The 25,128-nt window shown below is 39.0% G+C and overlaps 1 protein-coding gene across 1 annotated transcript; it reads right to left on the reverse strand.

Annotated features, from left to right (window-relative positions):
- Nucleotides 1-10,090: 10,090 nt before the first annotated feature.
- On the reverse strand, nt 10,091-15,595 carry LOC106392819. The gene is made up of 2 exons (XM_013833597.1): nt 13,768-15,595; nt 10,091-13,578 (listed from the first exon to the last, which is right to left on the reverse strand). The coding sequence occupies exons 1-2, from the start codon at nt 15,593-15,595 to the stop codon at nt 10,091-10,093; spliced, it is 5,316 nt and encodes a 1,771-aa protein (XP_013689051.1).
- Nucleotides 15,596-25,128: the final 9,533 nt, after the last annotated feature.

Consider the following 25,128-nt stretch of genomic DNA (forward strand, 5'->3'; position numbering starts at 1 on the left):
ATCGGATTCGGTTCGGTTCCTTCCGGATTCGGTTCAGATCGGATGTAACCAAAATTAAAATCGTCCAAAAATATTTTTTTTAAACCTCAAAAAATTGACAAATTTTTTTCAAAATATATAAATTGTTTACAAATTTAATTAAAAATTAGTTAAACTATCTAAATTAACTAAAAAGTACTCAAAATAATAATTAAACAAACTAAAACAATATTTTGAATATTCTAAAATATCTAAATCTTCTTAAAATATATAAAAACATTAACATATTTAACTAATTTCGGATATTTTCAGATCCTAGTTCGGATTTCGGTTCGGTTCGGGTTATAACCAAACACCAAAATACTAAGTTCATAAATCCCGTTCGGATATTTTTGTATAAAAGTTCAGATTTGGTTTTGGTTTTTCTGGTTCGGGTTTATGTAGGTATTTCGGGTTGAGGTAAAATGTCGAGGCGGAGGTCTTGGTTTGACCAGATATTGAACTTGCATACGTGGATCTCTGATTAGCCGTGTTGAAAAGTCATCTTCTAGTCAATGTAACACGTTTTTTACTTCTATTAAACAAACAAAAAGGGGATATGCAATTACCGAATATAATCAAAAAATTTTAGTATTCACAAATTACGATCTACTACTATCTGACAAGAACGATCCACTTGGTTTTTTTTTTTTTTACGATAAACACCATGCTTTATTAATTCAAGACGAATAGGTTAGCTTTTGAGGCTAGCCATGTCGGAATCAAAGAGTTTACATGGGAAAAAACTGAGTTCTGGAGTCGAGCTCCTTTGACAAGGATGTCGGCTCTTACATTGTGAATACGCTTTATAAAAGAAATGAAAAAAACATTAAACTCAGAAACCAGAAAGGTGAAATCATTCCATTCTGAAGCCAAACTTGGCCAATCTTCTTCTTCATGTATCAGCTTAACCAGCTGTAGGCAATCCGATTCAAACGACATCGAAGTATAACCTAATTGCAGAGAGTATTTCATTGCACAAAGCAAGATATTGAACTTTGCATGAAGTGGAGATGAAACCTGGTTCATTCCAACAGAGTCGTAGGAGTGCGATCCTGGCTCGAGATCAAACACAAAACCCCCGCCAAAGATATTTGAATTTTTCACCCAGGATGCGTCCACTTGGCATCGAGGGAATGGTGAATCATTCGAAACATCTACGCTGGGTGCGGGTGCTTGCATTTGTGTAGGTAGTTGTACTTGTGCAACACGCCACTCTTCTTCTTCTAGGGTTGCATGACTAACAGTGTCCGGGGGAAGGATTTCCTTACTGTTAAAGATTTTTTCATTTCACGCTTTCCAGATGAACCACAGAATCCATGGGAAGCAAGCCAGCGCAGTAGTAGGTGTTCCTAGTTTTTGTGCACGAAGGAGTAGATAGTCAAAGTTGTCTACAAGAGACATGCTCGGGAATGCACCCGGAGATGATGGGATGTCCGATAGGGCCCATGTTTGTAATGCAGGAGGGCATCGGAACAGGCAGTGGTTGATAGTTTCTTCTTCGGTTCCGCACCTTGGGCATATGCGATCTAGTCCACAGTGGCGATCGGCAAGCCTACTGCAAGTCGGTAAGCAATCTGATAATGCTTGCCACAAGAAGTGTTTGATCTTTCGGGTTGTCTTCAACTTCCATAACATGGCTTTAAGGGAGGTCGTGCTTGGTTCGATGACTTGATGCACAAGCTTTCCTTCCTTTAGTTGTAAGGCTAGCTCATATCCGGACTTTACAGTATATTGGCCTGATTTCGTATAAATCCAGCAGAAGCCATCAGCTTTTCCTGTAGAACTTGGGCGAATACTCCGTATTAACGGGATGTCACTTGGGTCTATCAAAGCCTCAATGATGTCCATTCTCCATTGCTTTGAGGTCTCGTCTAAGAGGTGGCTAACCAGAAGATCACGGTCACGGAAGACCCCTGTATCTAAAGCTGGTCTTGCCGGGGATGACGGAATCCACGGGTCTAACCAAACCCGTGTGCTATCACCTGTTCCTATAGTTCTTTTCAGGCCTTCTCGCAGAAGATCTTGTGCTGCTAGTATACTTCTCCATCCGTAGGATGGAGAATTTGACGACTTGACTTCCATGGGACTGCAATGATGGAAATATCGTCCTTTTAGTACTCTAGCTAGTAGCGATTTAGGATGGTGTAAGAGCCTCCAGAGTTGCTTGGCAAGCAAGGCCAGATTAAAGTCATATAAGTCTCTAAAGCCTAGACCCCCTTTCTCGAAAGGTAGACATATTTTATCCCAAGCAACCCAGTGAAGACCTCTATTATCTGCTTTCGTACTCCACCAAAACTTCGCTATTGCACCTTTCAGCTTATTTATGATTTCCTTCGGCAGGAGAAAGCAAGACATTACATCTGTCAGTAAGGCTTGGGCAACTGATTTTAAAAGCACTTCTTTACCACCTTTGGATAGGAGTCTGGCCGACCAAGAGTTGATTCGGTCATTTAGGCGGTCTCTAATGAAGGCGAACACTTGGCGTTTGGATCCACAAATCTTTTCCGGTAGCCCGAGATACATTCCCATACCACCTTCCTTTTGAATACCTAGGGTTTGCTTGAGAACTCTTTTCAGGTCCTGGTCTACTTTACTACCAAACAAGATAGATGATTTTCCAGGGTTTAGTTGCTGCCCCGATGCTCTCCCATATAGTTTAATGATCCTCATTAACTCAGCACATTGCTGGACATCCGCTCTACAGAAAAAAAGACTATCGTCTGCAAAGAGAAGATGGGAAACAGCGGGACTAGCCCTAGCGATTTTGAGACCCGTTAGACGTCCCTCCTCCTCTGCTCTTTGCAGCTGAGAAATAAGAGCTTCCGTCAATAAAATAAAGAGGAAGGGTGAGAGGGGATCTCCCTGACGTAGGCCGCGAGATGGTTGTATGTTCCCTTTTGGATCGCCATTGACCAGAATCTGATAAGAGACCGAGGATACACACCATCGAATCCATGAGACCCAAATCTCCGCAAATCCCATCTTCAATAGTAGGGCTTCAAGGAAGCTCCATTCAACCCGATCATAAGCTTTACTCATGTCTGTCTTAATTGCTACAAATTTGGCCTTGCACATTGGATTAGTGCGGAGACCATGAAAGGCTTCTTGCGCTAGCAAAATATTATCAGATATGAGTCTCTTCGCCACAAAGGCGGACTGGGTCTCCGATATCAGCTTCGGGAGGAATTTTTTGAGCCGGGAACATAAGATCTTTGAGATTATCTTATAACTAACATTACATAAGCTGATGGGCCTGAACTCCGTCATTTCGTGAGGTCTCTCAGTTTTAGGTATAAGACAAATGTTCGTCTGGTTTAGCCGAGGGTCGAAAGTACTGGTGTCAAAAAAGTTTCTAACCGTCGAGATGATATCTCTCGCTGTAACCTCCCAGAAATTCTGATAGAATAGACTTGTCATACCATCCGGTCCCGGCGCCTTGTCTGGGTTTATGTTATCGATGGCTTTCTTGATCTCTACATCTGATGGAGCCCTTGTTAATATCGCATTCATGGCCGGAGTAACTTTCACGGGAATATACCGGAGCGCTTCTTCAAAATCGGTTGTTGCCGAGGAAGAGAAGAGGTTTTGGAAGTACTCAGTAGCAACCTCCTCGATCTTTTCTTCACTTTCTGCCCATCCCCCACCCGGTTGCTTTAGTTTTATTATCCGGTTACGAGCCCGTCGTTGTTTAGTAATCGCATGGAAGAACTTCGTATTCCTGTCCCCATCTTTGAGCCATAGAGCACGGCTCTTCTGTCTCCAATAAAGTTCCTCTTCACGAAAAGCTGTACAGAGGTTCCACTTGAGGTTTAAAAGCTCTTCACTCGGAACGGTATCATCATTATTGGCCTTCTCTAGTTGCTCCTTGATGGTCTCGATCTTTTTTTGAGTATTTGATGGGTTCGATTTTTTCCACCTTGAAATGGCTCGACGCACATCACATAATTTAATATGGAGGGTGCGGTTTCCTTCGGTTTCATCTGGTCCCCATCCTTCTTCAATAGCTTCTTTTAGACCATCCTTGCCGAGCCATCGTCTGTCAAACTTGAAGCTCCTCCGTAGCCTCACTTCTCGTGATTGAACACGGGTTAGGATAGGTCGATGATCTGAACCCCACAGCTTTAGGTACTCCACATTAGTGTGGGAAAAGATATGGTGCCATTCTTCGTTGCCTATAGACCTATCCAAGCGACATTGGACTTTTCCGAAAACTCGGAATCCCATCCAGGACATCGGATTACCTTTGTAAGGGAATTCCACCATTCCACAGTCGGCTAGCATGGACTTGAAGGCTAGAAAAGATGTCTCTGGCCTCTTTCGGCCCCCTTTCTTTTCATGGTTACCGGTGATCTCATTAAAGTCTCCACTCATTAGCCATGCACCAGTTCTAGTAGTACTTATACGGGTCAGTCTTTCCCATACATAGTCTCGGCACTCAACGACCGGATCACCATAGACAAAAGTCATATAAACTTTGTGTCCCTCTATGGTAGCTGCAATATCAATCATACGCTTATCGAAATAGAGAATCGACACATCATAAGAATCCATATAAAAAAGTGCTAATCCACCGCTTCTGCCTTCCGGTTCCACGGTGAACAGTTTATTATAACCAAAAGAAACTTGAAAGTCTTGCAAAAAAGAACGATTGTTTTTTGTTTCAGAAAGAAAAAGAAAAGATGGTGCAAAAAAACGATGTAACTCCCGGAGATGTTTCTTGGTCAAGTAGGCTCCGGCCCCTTGACAATTCCAGGAGATTGTATTCATATCTTCTTACTGGGTGGTTTCTGGGACCCCACCAAACCTGAAACAAAAGACAACATCGTACTTTTAGCAGATGTAGACACCTCACGACGAGGGACAGCAGCAGAACTAGATTTTTTTTGGTTACCCGAGGTTTTCTTCCTCGGAGATGGGCGTCCTCTTAAGGCATTCAGCTTTTTTGAGGCTAATGCTCCCTTCAGTTCTGTGTTTTGGGAACTTTTCTTCCTCTCTTCCGTGACCCCCATCCTGTTTTGACCCGTGCCTGGCAAAGGGAGCCTCTCAAAGCCCGTGCATTTCTTCTTCACTTGATGTGCATTACTCTTCTCTGGTTCCTTTGGAGCTGCAGATATTTCTCTGGTATGTTGGTTCACAGCATGCGCTGGAGAGAGTTGTGAGATGGCATCTATAATCTCTGCATCCTGCCCTGGCTCGTCAACCAGCAGATCATCATTTTGGAGCATATCCTCATCCATAACTACATCCCCGAAATCTTCCACAAGCTTATCGACTTCAGCTTCTTCTTCCCTAGTCAGAACCATCTCATCTATTTGCTTCGAGTTCATCAGGTTCACTAGTTCTAAACTTGGATCCTCCGTTTCATCTCTAAGTCTAAGAGGGGGAGGAAACAACCTGGGAGCAGGTGGAGGCGTACGAAGTCCTCCTTCCCTAATAACCACCGTACCTCTGTCTCTAGTTAGCATCGCTTGAGGAAACCGTTGATGGGTTGAAACGGGAGTTTTGCTGGCTGGACCCTCTAGCATGATTGATTTACCTTTAAGACGTCTCATCTTCTCCTCTGAGGTTTCATTCTTATGCACCACTAGGACCCCACTACCTTGACCATCTAAACCACTACGCTCCTGTAAGCCTCCCGAAATGGTTTGTTGTGATTCTTCTTTTTCAGGAGTTAAAGCACTTGGGTGCTTTGGGTTCGTAAGTGTTCTGGAGGGGCTGCAGCTTTTTCCTTCAGTTAGCTGGGCCCGAGGTCTCCACACTTGGTGGGAAGCTTGTGAAAGATGAGAGTAATGCCGTTCCTTAGGTCTGTACGGCTCTCCTCCTCTCTGAAGCTCTGCAGGGTTCCGTCTCGGCCTCCAGTTGGGAGCCATTGTTTTCTTCCTGTCTTGCCCACCTGCTCGGTCATGGTCATCCAGTCGGTTCCAAACCGTTGGTTTCTGCTGGTACCGAGTGTGTCGCTCATCTCTCTCTTCCCTTCGTCTCTCCATCATCTTTGGAGGAGCGTCACGGCTCAAGTAGCCTTTTGTTGTCCAATAGCTTCCTGAATCTTTGTGACGTTTTTCACCTCTGGACTGCCCAGGAAGTCATGTCCACGTTGGAGATCTTTGATAGACATCCCCATTAGGAGAACGTGGTCTCTTATTATTTCGAGCAATACCTTTGTAGTTCTCTAGCTGACCAGATGGAGCATAGCTCATAGACCTTTGTGGTCCTAGCTCATTTGCTTCCCGAAGTTCTTTGATCTTCTTCTCTCTCTCTTCCGCCGACAGGTCCAAGCATGAGTAAATGTCATGAGATAGCCGTTTGCACCCAAAGCAGTAGCGGTTCAGCCCTTCATATGTCATAGATACTTTCCCAAAATCCCCATTAGGGAATTCTATCCTTGCTTCCATCTTTAGGGGGCGGTCAGCATCAACTGAGACTTGGATACGTGCATTCTTGACATCAATATCCTCCTTCTTCCCCAGTGCTTTCGCTATTGCAGTGAAAGTATCATCATTCCAAAAGTGCACTGGAACTCCCGTAATTTTGATCCAAAAAGGAATCGTGTTGAGGAAGTTTTCACTTGTTGACGGTTCCCAGCGCTCCCAAGCAAAGACCCAGTGGTTGAAATGGCATGGCCTTTTGTTTAGGACCATGATGAGATCTTCTTCCTTATCAAAATCAAAACAGAAACGACCATTACCCAGGTTCGCTCCTCGGGCTCTCCCTTCCACGTTCCAGATACGTGCTCTCGGAAGAAGTGCAATCATCGCTTCCATACTATGTCCCCCTCTATGCAGAACTCTTCCAATCAACGTTCTTTTGAAGCGTTCAGACGCCTCCGTCAGATCGCATGCTGGGATACGGATGATCTCATCCTCTGTTGCCAGATCCAGATCCCGTTGCGCAGAGGAGTTGCCCCCACGACGGATTAGGTTCGACTGTGAACTCATAGTTTCCAGTTAGGGTAATCACACACGCGTAGCACAAGGCTAGAAAGATCAAAGATAACCTTTAGGGTTTCTTGAGAGAACGGCCGTTACTTTGGGATATGAAAACAAAGTCTCGTAGTAAAAAACTAGAATTGGCTTTTGTTATATAACCTTACGGGGCCTAGCAAGAAGTGTGGAATAGTCTTCCTTGCGTAGGAGGTAAAGTTACGGTGAGGTTTGTCGTCGAGCGCCGTCAGAATTTTTGTATCTGAAAATTGCCTACTTTGTCGCCCAAAACCCTAGCCATTGAACGATCCACTTCGTTAAGTTCACATATCTTTATGTTTGTGGAAAGGGACAACGTCAATGTATACAATGACTTTGACTGATAAATAATTTAAGCGTAATAAGTAAAAAATGTTTTGAGTTTACCATAATTTATAAATCAGTTTAATCTTTACCATTTCTTTTATGTAAAGAGAAGGAAAAACAAAACAGTTGAAAACAGAGAATAATTTACTCTAGAAAGCTTATTACAAAAAAGATATTTACTAATTATGATTGATCCCTAAAATGTTTAATGAGTACCAGTGTAAATTTAAACGTTGCAAGTATGTACTCCAAACTTATATGATATCCAATGAAATTACTAAGAAAAAAACACTGGTTATTAATTTTATGTTTACGAATAAATAGTGCTTTTTCATGTACAGCTGTTCGTAAACTTGAAAATAAAAAAATAATAACAGAATGTGTTTTTGATACAATGTAAAGTTGCAATGTAGATGGGGTACACAACATGAATACATGATAGTCACTTTTTGTTGTTTTGTACAGTTACGAAGTTAGTTCTGGGTTGATGTTTTACCTATCGCACTAGTGGTAAGGACTACCAATAGAAGAACCATTGTCTTAAAGGTATAAAAATCTGAGATATCGTGTTCTATTTGGTTGAGCCAATTTAATAAAGAAAAAAATAAAATAAAAATCAGTTATCCGGTTGCATTATAAATGCTAAATTGAATGTGATGTTAACGTTGTCTGTTAAATCACAACTCTTAGAATGATTTACATATTATCAATTTGTTGACAAGTCTAGTTCTCGAACCTTTTTTGTTTGTATCAGTGATTACACAGCCATCAATATGGACCTCCCGATAATGTGGGGGGGAGCGATACAATAATCAATATCAGATTTTAGGTGGACAGATATTCAGATATAATATTATATTTGATTGATATCGTTTCAAGTCTATTATGAGTACTTATATAAAACTCTGTTATTTTTTAGGAGTCACCAGTTTCCAAATCAAAACTATTAGCAATGCGTAGATGATATAATGCGAGATATCTAGCACTGTAACCCATATCACTAACAATATGAAATATCACTACAAGGTGGGAACTAAATCATCGGATCCCTTTGAAACAAAACATATATGATATTTTCAAATATGGCCCTGTTCGTTTGCTCACACAGGTGATCCATCTGGATGAAGATGCAAATTGATGTTCGTTTTGTGCATTATAATACTACATCCAGATGGATCATCCAGCTGAATTTTTAAAAATTCATCTCAAATTCTCACCCAAACGAAGGTGAAGCTTGATGGTGCATCTGGATGAGGATGCATCTAGTTCAGTCCAAAATGATAAATGACAAAAATGACATTTTAAAATCAAAATATTATTTTCAAACCGTAAATTCTATTTTTTGCATATACATTTTTCCGCTATAACCAAAAAATGCATTTTCTCGCAAAAACTGAAAACACACTTTCCCGCCAAAACCGCAAAATGCGTTTTTTCGCAAAAAAAAAACATAAAACACACATTTTCATAAAAACACATTTTTCGGCTAAACGAGTAAAACCGCAATTTTCGACCAAAACCGAAAAACGTATTTTTCCGCCAAAACCCAAAAAACGCATATTCCCACCAAAACTCCAAAAAGCATTTTCCGGCCAAAACCGCAAAAAGCATTTTCCTGCAAAAACCGGAAAAATACATTTTCTTGCCAAAACCGAAAAAACGGATTTTCTCGCCAAAACCGAAAAACACAATTTTCCCGCCTAAACCGAAAACGGAATTTTCCCACCAAAACCAGAAAACAGAATTTTCCCGCCAAAACCGGAAAATAGAATTTTTCCGCCAAAACCGGAAAACGCAATTTTCCGCCAAAACCGGAAAACGCATTTTTCCGCCAAAACTGAAAAATGAAAATTTTCCGCCAAAACCGGAAAAACGTATTTTCCCGCTAAAACTAAAAAACGTATTTTCTCGCCAAAACCGGAAAAGCGCATTTTCCCGCCAAAACCGGAAAAATGTATTTTTCCGCCAAAACCGGAAAAATGTATTTTCCCGCCAAAACCAGAAAAATGTATTTTCCCGCCGAAACCAAAAAATGTATTTTTCCGCCAAAACCGGAAAACGTATTTTTCCGCCAAACCCATAAAACGTATTTTTCGCCAAAACCATAAAAATGCACTTTTTCGCGAAAAACACATATTTCCTCAAAAACCGCAAAAATATTTTTGGCCAAAACCGTAAAAAAATGCTATTTTTTCCCCCGAAACGTAAAAAATTATATTTTAGTTATTTTATTAACAAGTCCACCTGGATGCAGATGGAATTTAAAAAATGAAAAGCAAACAAACATAGTTGCATTCAGATGATTCATCTGGATGCATAGACGAAATGTAGAAACGAACACCACCTAGATGGAGCATCTGGATAAGACATCTAGATGGACCATATGGATGCATCTTCCAGATGTACAAACGAACAGGGCCTATGTTGATTTATACTGTAGTTTTTTTTTTCTGTATTGGTGAAAGTTCCAGCCACACTGAAGGTATGTTTTCTGTTTCAGAAACGTTCAGAATAGAAATTTGTTGGAAACTTGTGAAACAATATTCAAAATGCGTGTTTCTAAAATCTCATTTTGAAAATGCGATGGAAACTTGCGTTTTGCGATTCTATGCAACCTAGGCAGTCAGTTCAACGTCGTAAAATTTTCAGTTTTTTTTTTTTGCTAAAATGTAAATATCATATAATGAAAAGAAGATTTTACAAGAAAGATCTTATGTTTGAGCCATCTTGGCAAAAAAGAGAAAAACAAGATGGATCATTGAGATTGCAACCTACAAGAAATCTTATCTCAGCCACATCAACATGAGTGAATGAAAATGCTTACTACTTCTTCTTCTTGCTGATATAATGTTCCTCAAGTCCTTGTCAATGGCATAAAAGACAGATTCAGGAGAGATCGCAATCTGGTTATGCATTAGGTTATTTCTTTGTTTCCAAAGATGGAAGACTGTGGTCTGTGAAGCCAGCTTCCGGAGGAGAGTCAGCTTCTTGCACGGCGACGATCGGATCCATGACAGAAGCTCAGACCAGTTGGTGAGCAGTGTTGCAGGCGACTGGCATCTTAGCAGCACCTCCTTCCAGACTTCATGACTGTACTCGCATGCCAACATGAGATGGTCTCTGGTTTCATCACACCTTGAACAGAATCCACATTTCGGAGAAATAAGCATTCCCCATCCTGCAAGTCTAGCTCTTGTTGGGAGCCTGTCGTAATTCGCCACCCACATGGTGAATCCTTGCTTTGGTATAGCTCCCTTGAACCATACCACATCTACCCAATCCTTCTTTTCCTGTCGCGGTCGCAGCACCTCCCACGTGCTAGATGACCTGAAATCACGCATAGGAGAATCACCAGCAATCCAATCCAATATATCATGAACATCAGGGGACAAAGGAAGTGTTATAGTAGTTAAAAAAGCATGTAAATCAACTTCCTGCTGGGATCTTGGATGTGGTAATGACCATGTAGTTCCTAAGATGGCATCAGCCACCATAGCGTCCTCTCTGATGCGCAAGGCACGAGGCCCAGCCCGTCCCATTACCGTGGAGAGCTGACCTAAAGGAGTCCAAACATCATACCAAAAGCTAGTAGATAAACCATTTCCTACAGTCATTTTGCAAAACTGCAGGGCCAAAGGACGAAGATCAAGAAGCTTTCTCCAAGCCCAAGAGTCATTTGCTGAAGGCTCCAGTTTCCAGAATGAGACCTCAGCCAAGTGAGTGTGCCAGTGCCAGTCAACCCACAGGGAGGGCGACCTCGAAAGCAATAGCCAGATGAATTTCAAGCATAATACTTGGTTCCAGACCGCGAAGCTTCTCAAGCCTAGTCCCCCTTCGTCTTTAGGGAGACAAACCGTTGACCAAGCTACCTTTGCTATACCTCTTCTATCAATATTTCCAGACCAAAGAAATCGAGAACAGAGCGATTCAACCTCCCTAATACACCCTTTAGGAAGAACAAAGGCAGAAATCCAGAAATTAATTGTGCCAAAAATTACTGTCTTGAGAAGTTGCAGTCTACCAGCGAAGGAGAGAAGCTTGGCTGACCATGACTTGAAGCTTTTGGTTATCTTAGATATCAAGGGGGAGTACTCCGAGATTTTCAGCTTACGACTCATCAAAGGAAGCCCGAGGTACCTGATTGGGAATTTACCCGTAGAGAATCCATAGCCCACAATGGCATTGGATTCGCTATGGTCTACTCCTGAGGTGAAGAGCTCGGTCTTGGCTTTGTTCATGTGCAGTCCCGACCAAGAGGCAAAATCGTCGAGGCACTTCGCAATGCCATGTAGGCTGTTACTTGTTCCATCAAAGAAAACCATGACGTCGTCGGCGAACATTAGGTGAGAGATCTTTAGTTGATCAGTTCCGGGATGATAACCGATGCTTCCCCCCTCATAGCGTGATAAGAGTAACCTAGACAGACACTCCATGGCAAGCACAAAGAGATAGGGAGAGAGGGGATCACCCTGTCTTATCCCTTTAGTGCTTTTAAAGAACCCTCCAGAGGCTCCATTGACAGACACAGAGAAGGATGCCGTAGACAAACATTCTGCTATCAAACAAATATATGACTCCGGAATGGCCAAGGCACGAAGAGAGGACAGGATGAAGTCCCACCTAACACAGTCGAAAGCTTTCCTCAGGTCCACCTTCAACATTCCACGAGGCGAGAGAGCCTGAGTATTGTAACCTTTAACAAGATCAGTCGCTAGAAGGACATTCTCCGCTAGAAGTCGTCCAGGAAGAAACGCCGACTGAGACTTGGACACCATAAGGGGAAGGATCTCCTTCAATCTAGAGGCCAAGAGCTTAGATATCACTTTATAAACCGTGTTCAAGCAAGAGATTGGTCTAAAATCCGTAGTGAGAGACGCATTTGGCTTCTTGGGAATGAGGACTAGATTTGCTGAGTTCCACTGTTTCAAAAGGCAGCCCGAGTTGAAGAATTCCAAGACCGCATCAGTCACCTCCGGGCCAATAATAGGCCAGGTGGCAATAAAGAATTCAGCTGAGTAACCATCGGGGCCACCCGTCTTGTTTCTTGGCAGAGAGAAAAAAGCGTTCTTGATATCATTAGCCGTGAAAGGTTTCTCAAAGCCAGCCGCCTGCTGAGTAGAGCACTTGAAGTCAAACAGGAGATCCAAGTCACTTTGAATAAACATAGGCTGAGATACCGGACTTCCAAGAAGATCAGAAAAATAGTTGACGCACAGTTCTTGAATACCAGCCTGAGACTCAACTCTTTCACCAGAGCTGGAGAATAGAAAGTGGATATGATTGAGAGCTTGCCTGGAAGCAGCGTACCTGTGAAAGAGCCTTGAATTACCATCCCCGAAAGACATCCAATTAATGCGCGATCGCTGGAAAAAGAAAGCAGCTTCAGCGGTTGATAACTCTTCCCAGTCCCTCTCAGCATGAAGCTCAGAGGATGCATTAGAAACAGAAGGTGAAGATAGCATGACAGTCTGCGCCTGCAGCATCTTTTCATGGGCCTGAGCCGTCTTTTTCTCTATTCCCGAATAGTTTTGCTTGCTTAGCTCTCTGATAACATTCTTTAGTAACTTGAGCTTCCTCGAAACTCTATACATAGCCGAGCCCGTGATGTTGAAGGAGAACCAGCTAGTACACACTGTGGCGAGAAAGTCTTCGTTGTTGATGAGGAAATTATAGAACCTGAAAGGCTGCTTCAGTCTTAACCTTGTAGGCTCTAGAGTGATGGCGATGACTGCGTGATCAGAGAAATCTGGGCTTCCAAAGTAGGCAACAGAAGACGGAAACATATAATACCATTCGTCATTAACCAAGGCTCGATCAAGCTTCTTAGCCAGAGGAGCCAGCTTGCGCTTGTTCCACCAAGTGAACGTAGTGCCACGAAAATTCAGGTCGTCTAAGCTAGCATCCAGGAGATATTGATTAAAGTCTCTAATATTTTTATCCATATTCAGAGTAGGCACCTTAGAATGCTCAGCCGGGTCCCTGATTTGATTAAAGTCTCCAATTACCAGCCACGGTTTGGAGTCGAGACTGTGAGAAGTGGCGATTGCACTGAGCTCCGACCATAGTATAGCCCTGTCAGCGGCGTCGTTAGCCGCGTAGATAACTGAAATGAAAGAGCTGGCTTGAGCAGATGGCCAAGTGACCTCAGCCGTGATCATCTGAAGAGATTTAGATATAACCGAAACCCGCAAAGAAGGATGCCAAACCAGCCAAATCTTACCAAGATGAGAGAAACCATAATTATCATCAGACAGCCAACCGGGAAAAATATCTGAGACAAATTTATTCTTCTTGAGAGGGTTAACATGAGTCTCAAGAATGCCGCCAAAAAGAGGAGTGTTTTTCCTAAACCATTTACGTAATCCGCTGCGGTGATTATATTTGTTTAAACCGCGAACATTCCAGCAAAAAATGTCAGTCGACATAACTTAATTGATTTTGGGGCCCCTGCCCCTGTTACCTTTTAATCCTGAGAACTTCTTCTTGTTTCGCACAAGCTCAAAGTCAGGTTCGAGCCTACTGAATTCGCCCTCCTCAAGCTCTGAGTCAGAAGATTCAGATGACTCCACATCTGATGAGTCTGGTTGGACATCGGAGAGTGAAGACCGAGAAGTACCTGTAACCTTCCTTGGACTTTTAGATTGACTGTGTATGACGGAGCCGCTTGTCTCCCCTCTCACTTTGTCAGAATGGGTACCAAGCTTCGATTCATGAGCCAGAACAAGCTGTACCTTATCCCCCTTTTCATGAGAGGAGGAAGTGATGATAGAGTTTTGCGCGTCCGTAGGAGTATTCACAACCTGCCACTGCTGCTTCTCCTTTGATCTCCCTCTCCTAGTCTTCTTCTTAGAAAATTCATGGTTTGGTTTCTGAGGGCATTTTGCCGACGCATGAGACAGGGAGTTGCAGAAGGAGCAAGCTTTAGGAGCAGTAGGGCATCTCTTGGTGATGTGACCAACTTCCTTACAGAAACCACATACCGGAGGCATCCAAGGACTGGAGACAAGAACCCTACTGATATCCCCGGAGTCAAACTGGACATTAACAGCTTCAGGTAGTGGTTGCCGTGGGTCGATGACAGTGAAGACCTTGGCCACCTCCAAGTTTGTTTTATTAGCGGTAGTAGGGTGCAGGAACTTGGGATGACCTACCAGGCCCGCTATACGCTCCAACCCATCCTCATTGAAGAATTGGAAGGGAACGTTACGAAGCTCTAGCCAAATGGGGGCCGAGGTTAGTTCGGGTTTGGCTGGAATCACTCCCGGTTCCCATTTATTAACGAACATAGTCTGGCCTTCAATTTGCCAGAGGCCCTGCGTGATGACTCTGTGTCTCGTTGCTGCGTTAGGAATGCGGAATAAGAACGCAAAGCCCTCCAGCTTGGAGACCGAGATGTCCCTATAGTACTTGCTCCATATGCCATTAACAATGTTATGAAGAGTGCCTTGCGATGGAGGGTCAGAGTAGAACTGCCCCAGGACAAATGGTTCCCACGATTTCCTGTTCTTCTCAATTACAGAGTTCGGGATCTTAATACAAGCCTCCCCGGACGGTAACGTGAACCCTTCACCCTTCTTCGAGAGACGCTTACCTACTCCTTTCGCACGAGCACACCAGTTGTCAATAGGGGCCGAACCACTGGTATTTTTCCCAGGAGCTCCAGAGCCCATGGGATCGTTGACCTCGGAGGAACGGGGTAAGGTCTCCTGTTGCTGCACCTTAACACCACCATCACGCAGTTCAGCTTTGTCTGTGATTTTTGACAAACCGATAGCTATCGTCTCGCTCGAAGAACCAGTCGCTTGACGTAGGAGAGTTTCACTAACAGCGGCCTCGTCTTTAGTAGCATTAGATGTTTCAGAGTCCATTGTTGGGATCGCCAGAGGGGCTGTAAAGCTCAACTCAGACAGATTAACTAGGGTCTTTCCAGAGCCCTCTGTTTCGACGGCGGAGGGGATCAAAGGGGCTACTGAGCTCGACTCTGGCACCACCTCCATCGTAGTTTTGGCATTTAAAAGAGAAGGATCCGTCGACGGCGCGACGATCACTATCTCTCTAGAGGGTAGATCTGATGTTTCCGACGAATGGTGAGCAACCGCGTCGACCGCGAAGTCGATTTGGGCATCAGAACCATCCTTGGATTCCGTAGGGGCTTTCATTTCCGGGTTTGAATTCGACAGCGAAGGACTCGATTTCGTCGGAGAAGGAGACTTCTGAGGCGACTTTATCGGATTCGATTTCGCTGGGGGAGACTTCGCCGGGGATTTCTTAGGCTTCTTCTTCTTCATCTACTTCGGCGGAGACGGAGCAGACAAATCGGAGAGCAGACGACGTCGGATGAGACGCCGGTGAGAGGCCGGAAGCGTCGGCACTGTCGGAGCGGATAATCGTCGAAGAGGTCGCACACGTGGAGAGAGAAAGTAGCCGTTTTGTCACAGGATAAATTTATTCAAAATTTTCAGTTTTGTTGAGTAATCACCAATCTGAAACTGTACAACACATATCATCTTCGTATTTATCTTAAAGGGCAGTGATTGGATGACCAAGAGATGAAATCTAAATTGGGGTTTTTGCCAAAACTAACCCACAACTTGATTTTAATTCCAAACCTATACCCAAACTTGAATCAAATGCAAAACTAACCTAAAAGCCTAGTGAAATTACAGCTCAGCCCCTTGTGACCAAACAAAAAAACAGAAGCCATTTTTACGAATATAGCCCGAGTAAATCGTCTGAGTCGTCTGAGATGTTGGAAGTCGTCTGGACGACTGAAGTGTAAGTCGTCTGGACGACTGAAGTGTAAGTCGTCTGGTACCAGTTTATTTTAAAAATAATTTATAAATCTTGTAAAAAAATATTTTGATGCGTAAAAAATAAAAATCAAGTAATTATAAACAGTTTTAACTGATATAAATTAAGATATGATAAAATTGATTTGTTTTGAAGATATATGAGTGGAAGTAGTGAATCATGAAATACTTTGGTTTAGGAGTTTGGCAAACATATGTTGTAGTATTGTATGTATTGTTAGGGTTAGATTTTGGAAAACTAAAATGTTTTTTTCAAAAATTAGTTTTCACCTATATGTGTTTATTTCTGTGTATAGTAAACACTTTTCAAGTTTGATTTGGTTTTATGAAGTGTTTAATTAGATAATTAAGTTTAGGGGTTATGTTTAGGGTGTGGACGACTTATATTTCAGTCGTCTGTTAAATAATTTACCCGGACGACGTATATTTCAGTCGTCCAGACGACTTACTTGTAAGTCGTCTGGAAAGTCTTCTATTTTAGTTTCCCGCTAAAAATATTTAATTTCCCGCTAAAAATATTAAACTCTTCTCGACGACTTACATGTAAGTCGTCTGTTTTAATTTCTTCACCAGACGACTGAAATGTAAGTCGTCCAGGAAGTCGTCTGAGTCAAAAATATTTAATCTAATTGGATTTTTTGTCTCCCTATATAAAGAAAAATTTACACATTCTCTCTCCTCCTCTCAAATGGCTGCAACAAAAATGTAATGTTCATCATTCTAAAACTCTCCAACCTCTCTCTAATCTCTTTGACTTGAAAACACCAAACTTTATATGAATTTTTCAGTTTTGTCTCATGTATTTCTTACTAATCTATCTCTTTTGCAGGTTTTTAATCAAATGGTACTCATCTTCCACTAATTTAGAGGTAGATCTATTAATTTTAGATATGTATTTTTGTGTGTTCTATAAATGTAGATTTATCTAATCTTCCACTCATTTTCTCTATTTTTAAGTCATTTGAACGTTTTTGAATATGCAGGTTTTTCAGATCTGGATTTGATGTGCAGGTTTTTCAGATCTGGAAGACTTCTGGGACGACTTACCTGTTAGTCGTCTGGAAGTCGTCTGGAAGTCATCTGGAAGTCTTCTGACAAAGTCGTCTGGACTTCCAGGAAGTCGTCTGGACTTCCAGGAAGTCGTCTGGACTTCCAGGAAGTCGTCTGGACTTCCAGGAAGTCGTCTGGACTTCTAGGAAGTCGTCTGGATTTTTCTGAGCGTTTTGGTAAGTTCTTATGTCTGATTTTTCTTCATTTGGTAACTTCTTGTTGTATAAAGTTCTTACTTTTTTCCCAAACTAAAACTCTCCAAACCCACTCTAATCTCTTTGACTTGAAAACACCAAACTTTATATGAATTTTTCAATTTTGTCTCATGTCTTTGTTACTAATCTATTTTTTTTTTGCAGGTTTTTAATTATTTGGTACTCATCTTCCACTAATTTAAAGGTAGATCTATTATTTTTAGATATGTATTTTTGTGTGTTCTGTAAAGGTAGATTTATATAATCTTCCACTCATTTTTTTCTGTTTTTAAGCCATTTGAACGTTTTTGAATATGCAGGTTTTTCAGATCTGGATTTAATATGCAGGTTTTTCAGATCTGGAAAACTTCTGGGACGACTTACTTGTTAGTCGTCTGGAAGTCATCTGGAAGTCGTCTGGAAGTCGTCTGGACTTCCTAAAAGTCGTCTGGACTTCCTGTAAAGTCGTCTGGACTTCCTGTAAAGTCGTCTGGAAGTCGTCTGAACTTCCTAAAAGTCTTCTGGCAAAGTCGTCTGAACTTCCTGGAAGTCGTCTGGACTTCTTAGAAGTCGTCTGAACTTCTTAAAAGTTGTCTGGTCTTGTCTACTCAAGTGGAATCCAAGCTTGTCTTTGTAGATGAATGATCTATAATAGTTTTGTTTGTGATCTGTTTTATGAATTGCATGTATACTCTTTTAGTTGTGAATTTTTTGTAAAATCAGTAATAATGTTTTCCAAGATGTATTAAATGTGCTAACAATGTGTTTACACATTTACAAATCAATGAAATAATAGACTTCAGTAGCCTTTTTCTTATCTTTGGATCTCTCATATGCAATAATAAACTCCAATGGCCTTTTTCTCATCTTAATAAACAAGAATGTTGGTAAGAGATGGAAACAAACAATAGTAACTAGTCAAAGCATATCATATTTTTTATAAGTTTGCATTGAAAAACTTAGTCAAATTTAGTAAAACTAAGGGAGAGAACATATTTTGTAAATATGAGTTTTACATATCTTGAAGTTACTTATCACTCTTAAAAATACAAGTTATTCAAAAACTAACGTAGAAGACTTAAAAACTAGTGGAGAAGACGCGGACGACTTCAATCTAAGTTGTCTAGACGACTAAACTATATGTCGTCTGGTCAACGCAGAGGTTATTTTTGCAATTGACTTTGAAATCTGTTATTTCGGACGACTGAAAGTTAAGTCGTCTACTATTGTTTGGTTAAAAAAAAAACTCCAAAAAAGCTAGACGACTTACATTTCAGTCGTCAGAGGTTAGTTTTGCATTTGACTGGATTATTTCAGAAGTTTGACTTTTTGGACGACTTACGTTTCAGTCGTCTAGTGAAAATTAAAATAATAATATTTTTTTAAAAGTAGACGACTTAAAGTTAAGTCGTCATAGGTTAGTTTTGCAATTGAAAAAAAAAACTTCAAGATTTAATTATATACAGACGACTTATAATTCAGTCGTCCACGAGACGACTGAAATGTAAGTCGTCCAGGATTTACGAGGTTTGACCAGAATCTCGGAAAAAAATCCTGGACGACTTACAATTAAGTCGTCTGGTGGACGACTGAATTATAAGTCGTCTGTGTATAATTAAATCTTGAAGTTTTTTTTTCAATTGCAAAACTAACCTATGACTACTTAATTGTAAGTCGTTTACTTTAAAAAAAATATTATTATTTTAATTTTCGCCAGACGACTGAAATGTAAGTCGTCTGGGGAAGTCAAACTTCTGAAATTATCCAGTCAAATATAAAACTAACCTATGACGACTGAAATGTAAGTCGTCTAGGTTCTTTGGAATTTTTTTTGAAACCAAACAATAGTAGACGACTTAACTTTCAGTCGTCTCAGGTTACAGATTTCAAAGTCAATTGCAAAAATAACCTCTGCGTTGACCAGACGACTTCCAGGTAAGTCGTCTACAGCCAGACGACTGAAAGGTAAGTCGTCTACAGCCAGACGACTTCCCAAGTAAGTCGTCTGACGAACAGATCTGGAAAAAAACTCGATGTCATACCTTAAATTAGTGAGATAAGTTCCTTAGTATACATAAGGCTTCTCCAAGCACACAGAATCACAAACGGAAGTCACCCACCCATAATCGTTAGCTTCTATGACTCTATGAACCATGAAAATTTTAGAATCAAAATCTTGAGTTTTTTTAGCTCATTGTGGAGAGAAAGTGAGAGATATGTTGTGTTTAGGTCACAAGAATGGAAAAAAAAGAAGGGTAAATCGATTTTAGGAGCATTAAGAGCTTCAAATTGGTTGTTCATGGTGGTTGTGGTATTGATGACAATGGCAATCTTGTAATTACTTGAAGATGATGAGGGTGAGAGAGTAAAAATGTCATTTTCGAAAAAAAAAATAAAAAAAAAATGGATGGCATTTTCGTAAATTATATGAACTTGTGGGGTGAATAGGGCAAAACCAATTTTCAAAAAAAAAGGAGGTTAGTTTTGTGTTTGACTTTAAGTTATAGGTCAATTTTGCAAAAATCCCATCTAAATTTTGATCTATGAAGATATGAAATTAGAAGAATAAATTAAGTATGTGAGATCTTTTATACAAAAATATTATTATCAGCGAGCCAAAAAAGATTGACGTAAAAACTAGTATTTTCAAAATTATTGTTTAATATATATGCTTAGCAAGGAAAATTTATTTGTGTCTGTGAAAAGAATTTGAAAGGAATTTCTGTTGAATATGTATATCCATAAATTTCAATTTGTATCTAAGGATGTACTAAAAACTATTTGAAACTATGTTGATAACATGTCTTTCATGCACCCTATAATTTATTACAACTTTACTTTGTTCGCTCGAATAATATTTTTATCATCATAAAGTTATTCAAGTACGTGTTGAATAAAAGTATAAAACGAAAGAAGAAGTTATTCCAGTACGTTTTAAATTATTACTACTTTTGCAGCTTTGCGTGTATGAATTTCACTTTACGCATCTACTTTCTGTATTCTTTTTGTATTATGTTTCTTTAGGAATTAACTTTTGTACGTTTTTTAATCCAATCTTCTTTTATAAGCTTTATCCATTCATTTTTTCTTGTTCACAAAGCTTTTTCTCTTAGGAACGGACGTTCGGGTATCCATTCGGATTCGATTCAGATCTATTCGGATTTTGATTTTTTGGAGTTAAAGATTTCAGCTCCATTCGAATATTTCTAAATTTCGGTTAGAGTTCGGTTCGGATCTTTACGGATTCGGTTCGGGTTCAGATAACCCATTTAAATGATTTTTAAAATTTTAAAATTCAATATATAGTTTAAATTTCTCAAAATCTGTGAATAAAATACTATATTACATATAAATTTGAATAACATATGTCAGAATACCTAAACTTAACATATAAATTGATTTGGTTTGAATATTTTGATAGAGAATCAATAGATATTTCAAGTATTTTTGATATTTTGAATATATTTTAGTTATTTCGGATATTTACTTTTGACTATTTGTATATATTTTCAAGTATTTTAGACAACTTAAAAAATATCTTAAATATTTTGGATGTTTTTAGTATACATTAAATCTAAAAATAATTAATATATTAAGATATATAAATCTATTTCGGATATATTCGGATATCTGAAATACTTCGATTCAGGTTGTATTCAGTTTTCTGGATATCAAAATTTTGAATCCATTCAGATATTTAATCAATTTCGGTTCTGGTTTGATACTACTTTTGCCCAGTCCTACTTTCTCCATTCTATTAATATATAAGGGAAAAGGTTTAACCAAAAAGCTTCATATGAGTCTTTGTTATCCTTCTCTTCAGAATTTATCTGCCTCTGCTTTAAAAAGTGCTTATTAAAAATACTTTTAAAATGCCATGCCTACCCTGCGTTAGTAATACATAACAGTTGATAGAAAAAAAAGTTCGCCTATAACAAAGAGCACTGATTATACGAATAAATAAATAAATTATAAAATATTTATACGACTACCACGGTTGAGTTTTGTTGACGAATTTCGTGAGACGTATCTTTGGACATACGTTGAACTGACCGTATTTGACTAGTGTCCTTTTCATATATTCTAGTACTCCTTTCTCCCTCTGTTCCATTAAAATTGATTTTTTTTAAAAAAAAAAATTGTTTCACAAAGATATGTGATATATTTTTTTATAAAAAAATTGTAAATTTCAAAAATTAATTGACTTTATCGAATTAATATTGATTAAAAATTATTAAAAATTGAAAAATTATAATGATATATTTATTATAATAATTTAATGTGTTTTTAATACATGTAAAAATATTAAAAAGTTTATTTTTGTGGAATGAATAAAGTAACAGACATTGGTTACATCATGCCAAAGGCCCAAAGCCGCCACTAATACGTAAGGTTGCTTACGATGTCTTCGAGACTTCAACAAACATTTATTGATTCGGGTCGTAGTTGAATGGTAATAAAACAGTCTTAATTGCACTAAACTTCCGGACAACATTGTTTCAGTGTTCCTTCTCTAACCTATTTTTGACGAACGTAAAATCCAAGTTTGTTTGAATATCAAAAACATATTCGATATAGAATAAAATTGATGGATCTACTTTGCTAATATGCTTTCCAGATTTCAATCACTCATATCCCACCGAGCACAAAATGGATTTTCAGATTCTCTATCTAAGCATGCGAAAACATTTCATAGATATCTTTGTTTTATTAGGTATTCTATTCCGGTTGATTATCTAGACTACTTCAAATTTGAGTAATAAAATAACTGTTCATTATAAAAAATAAAATTGATGGATCCCAATATTCACTCAAAATTAGAATTTATGCTAATGTGTCGAATAAATAACTTCTAAATAGAATGTATACTGATGATCATGTATGGAAACTTGTATATTATTAATATTATTATGAACTCATACAAAACTGTGGTGTGTGACGTAAGCGGTATAAAAGACTAAGAAAGCGGTATCAAATCTTTAGTTTGATATGTCAAGCGTCCGGACTTGTTTTTCTCATTGGCTATTCTTTATAGGTGTTGGGGGTAGATCGTAATATCCACGTGATTTTCGACGAATATTAATATTGCTTCTATTTCTATCTCTTTTATGTTTTGGTTTGACGGTACTAGATCGGCGTGGAGTTCTCTTTTCTTCGATTAACGTGAATGGAACTTGATGAAGGTGAGGCAGAGGCTACAATGGCACATGCCAAAAGACTAATCCAGAGTGGAGTTCAACCTTGTAATATTGATTGGAATCACTACAACTAACGCTGCTCAGGACCTCAACTGATATGGTGCTTTAGTATTATTAGGGGCAAAGAGGAGATGCTAAAGGACATGGAGGTGTCCACGGTGGGTGGTTTCCAAGGTTGAGAGAAAGAGGCTCCATGGTTATATCAAGCGCAAAGAAGGGAGGTTTGGTTTTTAAAAGACCAAAGGCGAATGAATGTGCTGTTACTTGCGTAAGAAGACACTGTTTGTGTGGTCTGAGATACAGAGACAATGAGCAGTGATGCGTTTCTGAAACGTATGATCGAATACTTTGAGGAGCATGGCGAGAATTCCAGCTGATTACACCAGTTGTTTAGGCACGAGTTTCTTAAAACCACTGGACATTTGTGCAGAGACAAATCGTCTTCGCTAGCATAGTTTCAAACCCACGTAAGAGTTTTATAAGATCTCTCGTTTGCTTTGTCCTACTCCTGGACGTTTTTAACTCAATCCGAAGTACCTACCTTAATCTGAACCGAAAAAACCGAAATCGAATCCGAACTGTTTTACAAAAATATCCGAATGGGACTTATGAGCTTACTACTTTGGACTTTGGTTATAACCCGAACCGAACCGAAATCCAAATTAAGGTCTAAAGATATCCGAAATTAGTTAAATATGTTAATGTTTATATATATATTAAGGTGATTTAGATATTTTAGAGTATTTAAAATAATTTTGTAGTTTGTTTTATTTGTTATTTTGAATACTTTTTAGTTAATTTAGATAGTTTAACTAATTTTTAATTAAATTTGTAAATAATTTATATATTTTGAATTTTTTTTTGTCAATTTTCGAAGTTTTTAAAAATATATTTTTGAACGATTTTAAACATTGGTTATATCCGATCCGAACCGAACCCGATCCGATAATTAATTAGTAAAAACCGAACGGTACTTATGAGCATAACACCGAAAGTCCAAAAATCCGAATCACCTGGACCGAAACCGAACGGACCACTGAACGACCAAGCCTACTTTGTCCTTTTGAATCAGTGGCATGTTCCTGTAAGTGAAATCTAAATCGAATGTATATTTGATAGTTGATGTAGTCAAACAAAAATGAAAGAAAGAAAATATAATATTTAGTTTATACGTTTTTGATTGATAATCTGAGTTGGATTGTCATTCATATGGGCTCTAAAAGACTTTTAAAAGCCTAGTATCCTTTATATACTAAAGTACAAGTTACTTGGCCACTAAAATTTTGACACATAGATAATGTTGTACAAAATAAAAAACAAAAAAAATATATTTAAATACTTGATTTGTCAATTTATCTTTCTCCCACGTTCAAAACTAACCGTCAGAATTTCAAATATTTTTTTCCTGTAATTTTTGATCTACGAATTTACTTATTTGACAAATCAAAGTAGAGCATATGGCTTTTGAATAAATATCAATTAATGTTAAGATCATGCTTAAAAAGCAACCAATGAGATAATTAACAAAACAATTGTTAGCAAGAAATTGGCCCTAAACTCATTCGATGTTTTAGTTAAAACCCTATTTTTTCTCTGATTGCCACTATGACGTGCATGTTATCTATAACTTCCAAATCGTGGCATGATTTTAAATTGTTTCGTCGTTTATATACTTTATAATCAATTCATTTTTTCTTTATTTGCTTCTCTTCTTTCTTCTTCTCTATCGTTTTTAACTTCTTCATCAACTTTTTTTCTACAGTTTGTCTGTGTACCAACAAAAAATATACATATTTGTAATTTTGTATTCATATTCACTTTTTGTTTTCCTCAAATTAGTATCCTTTAAAAAATTAGTGTGATACTGACGTTTCAAACTTCATTCTTCAAAACATGGAAAATCAGAGCACGTTTGCAATTGAGGTAACACTAAGTACGTTTGACTCTATTATAAAGAGAATTATATATTTACAACCAGAGGCGGACCAAGGTAATGAAATGGTGTGTCAATTGACCCAGGTTAAATATTAAAAAGTGTCTTGTGGCCTACAGTTATTATGTTTACTTAGCTCAAATGGTCAGTGTTGCACCCCCTTAAACATGAGTTAATGGGTTCAATACCCTACTTTGTATTACTTTTTGAAATTTAATATGTCACTGACCCAGATTAAAAAAAATCTTGGGTCCGCCACTGTTTACAACTCAGTTTTCTATGGCTTTTCCTTAGAATGCTAATCACATCAATCAAAAATTTATAATTTTGGAAACTATAGACTGTTTGCATGTTTAGGAGTAAACAGGTGATTGATGGGCATCAATTCAAATCTTATGCAAATGTGAAGAGCCGAAATAAAACAAAAAGCAGACAAGGTTAAGCATATGCAAAATGAGAAGGTGACTAGCCTTCCAAATTATAGGAAGTTCGATGACGTTCCCAAGTTTTTTTGAGGCACTATGTAATAAAGAAATGTTGTCTGGATAGAAAAGGTAATTAATACTGTAAACTCGGGAGTTCCATTCTTGCTTCTTTTTTATAACCACGATTTAAATTTGTATTACAAACTATTTT

Source organism: Brassica napus, chromosome A2 (genome assembly GCF_020379485.1).
Source record: "Brassica napus cultivar Da-Ae chromosome A2, Da-Ae, whole genome shotgun sequence".
NCBI lineage: Eukaryota > Viridiplantae > Streptophyta > Magnoliopsida > Brassicales > Brassicaceae > Brassica > Brassica napus.

What these genes read in the sequence shown, in the direction of transcription:
- LOC106392819 (XM_013833597.1), bottom strand. Translation starts at nt 15,595, where the DNA reads ATGAAGAAGAAGAAGCCTAAGAAATCCCCGGCGAAGTCTCCCCCAGCG. An exon ending in GAAGTTCTCAGGATTAAAAG is followed by an intron (nt 13,579 to 13,767) that starts GTAACAGGGGCA and finishes AATTTGTCTCAG; the next exon opens with ATATTTTTCCCGGTTGGCTG.